This window comes from Dendroctonus ponderosae, unplaced genomic scaffold (assembly GCF_020466585.1).
Source record: "Dendroctonus ponderosae isolate FM_Combo_2020 unplaced genomic scaffold, Dpon_F_20191213v2 Dpon_F_20191213_8, whole genome shotgun sequence".
Taxonomy (NCBI): domain Eukaryota; kingdom Metazoa; phylum Arthropoda; class Insecta; order Coleoptera; family Curculionidae; genus Dendroctonus; species Dendroctonus ponderosae.
The window spans coordinates 12,274,327-12,275,711 of NW_026019016.1; the positions used below are offsets into that span (position 1 = coordinate 12,274,327).

A 1,385-nucleotide genomic window follows, 5' to 3' on the forward strand; every position below is an offset into this window, starting at 1 on the left:
AATTGGGATATACCGATGCCCAAGATTTTACCTACTTTCTGCTAAAATTTTAGTCTGTCTTTAGACACAAGTGCTCACACTTCAGTGTTAAATTAAATTAAATTTGTGTGAAACCCTATCTCATATTCTGTGCAAAACGATGGCTTACGAGAAACAGCAGATTTGTGATTGGGTAAATTAGTATGAGACAATAAATTCCTGTTCAACAACCATGGTTTACACCATTTCATTTTAGTTTTTAAGCTCATCTTTTTTTTGATTACACACACTGCAGCCGTTGCAAGAATTAACTCTTCGCCCAAATGTTCCATCTTGTCGGCAACAATGCACGTTTGGGTGCTCTTCCTTCACATCTGTGTAAAACGAACTGAACGTGTAAACGCCAGATTTTCGTTCAATTCATCTGCACAGATCTAGCTTGCGCAAGCCAAATCGTTCAGATGGCTTGAGCGTGTAAACGGGCTTTTAGGCCATGCATCTTCAGAGGTGTTAATGCCACCTGACGCACGATGTAACTCCCGAAACTCACCAGCTGCAAGCAATTTGATTGCAGCGAAACTGAATTGGCTGATGAATCAAAAAATAGTTTTGCGCGAAGCTGCAGCTCACCCAAACACTCCCCCGGCTCCATAACCTCCACGGTCGTCACTACCTCGACTGCCACCGCCCGAAAATCCCCTGGAATAACCTCGGGAACCTCCCGACATGCCGCCACTTCGCCCGCCGGGGGCGCCCCAACGGCCACGCCCTCCATAACCGCCCGAACCTCCGCGGTTCATCATTTCAGCCAACTTCGGATTGACCACCTGAAAACAGCGGCTGTTAGAAGGAAGTCGGGCAGGAAAATGTTACAAGAATCCTTTACCTGATTGGCTTCGTTTAGGACAGACACCAAATCTTTAGCTTGCCGAAAATTGCCGGGCGTGAAAAAGGCATAAGACGTCCCAGTCGTATCGGAGCGAGCCGTTCTTCCAATCCGATGAATGTAGTCTTCGGAAGAGTTCGGATAGTCGTAGTTTATCACGTACTTTATGCCCTCCACATCTAGATCAGAATCAGCCGGTTACGCTTAAGTGCAAGCAAACGCTCACGTAGATGCTACAAGGGGTTTCGAAAAAAACTCACTAGTCGAAGACACTTGAACGCCCAGTAAAGTGTTTTTGGATTGCGATGCATAAACTTCGCACTATGTTTAAGTAGGAGACTTTAACAGTTTTTGTATATATCAAAAGATAGACTTTCGAGGCCATTCCTAATGGGTTTTTCGGGTTTTTATGCCGTCGTTCGGTAGAATTTCTTTTTGACGTTTCGCAAGCACGAGTGGCTTGCATCTTCAGAAGTGGTTTGCTTGAACGCTTACACTGTTCTCATCAGAACCCGTTCAG

The 1,385-nt window shown here is 45.3% G+C and overlaps 2 protein-coding genes across 2 annotated transcripts in view; one reads left to right on the forward strand and one right to left on the reverse strand.

Annotated features, from left to right (window-relative positions):
- Window positions 1–1,385, forward strand: part of LOC109541942 (flotillin-1) — a 65,933-nt gene that overhangs the window by 56,437 nt on the left and 8,111 nt on the right. The gene's annotated exons all lie outside the window — the stretch shown is intronic.
- Window positions 1–1,385, reverse strand: part of LOC109541934 (ATP-dependent RNA helicase dbp2) — a gene marked incomplete in the record, with an annotated part of 7,216 nt that overhangs the window by 1,675 nt on the left and 4,156 nt on the right. The window contains 2 exon segments of the mRNA XM_048668991.1: window positions 610–806; window positions 866–1,044. Coding sequence (XP_048524948.1) covers window positions 610–806; window positions 866–1,044 — 376 coding nt within the window.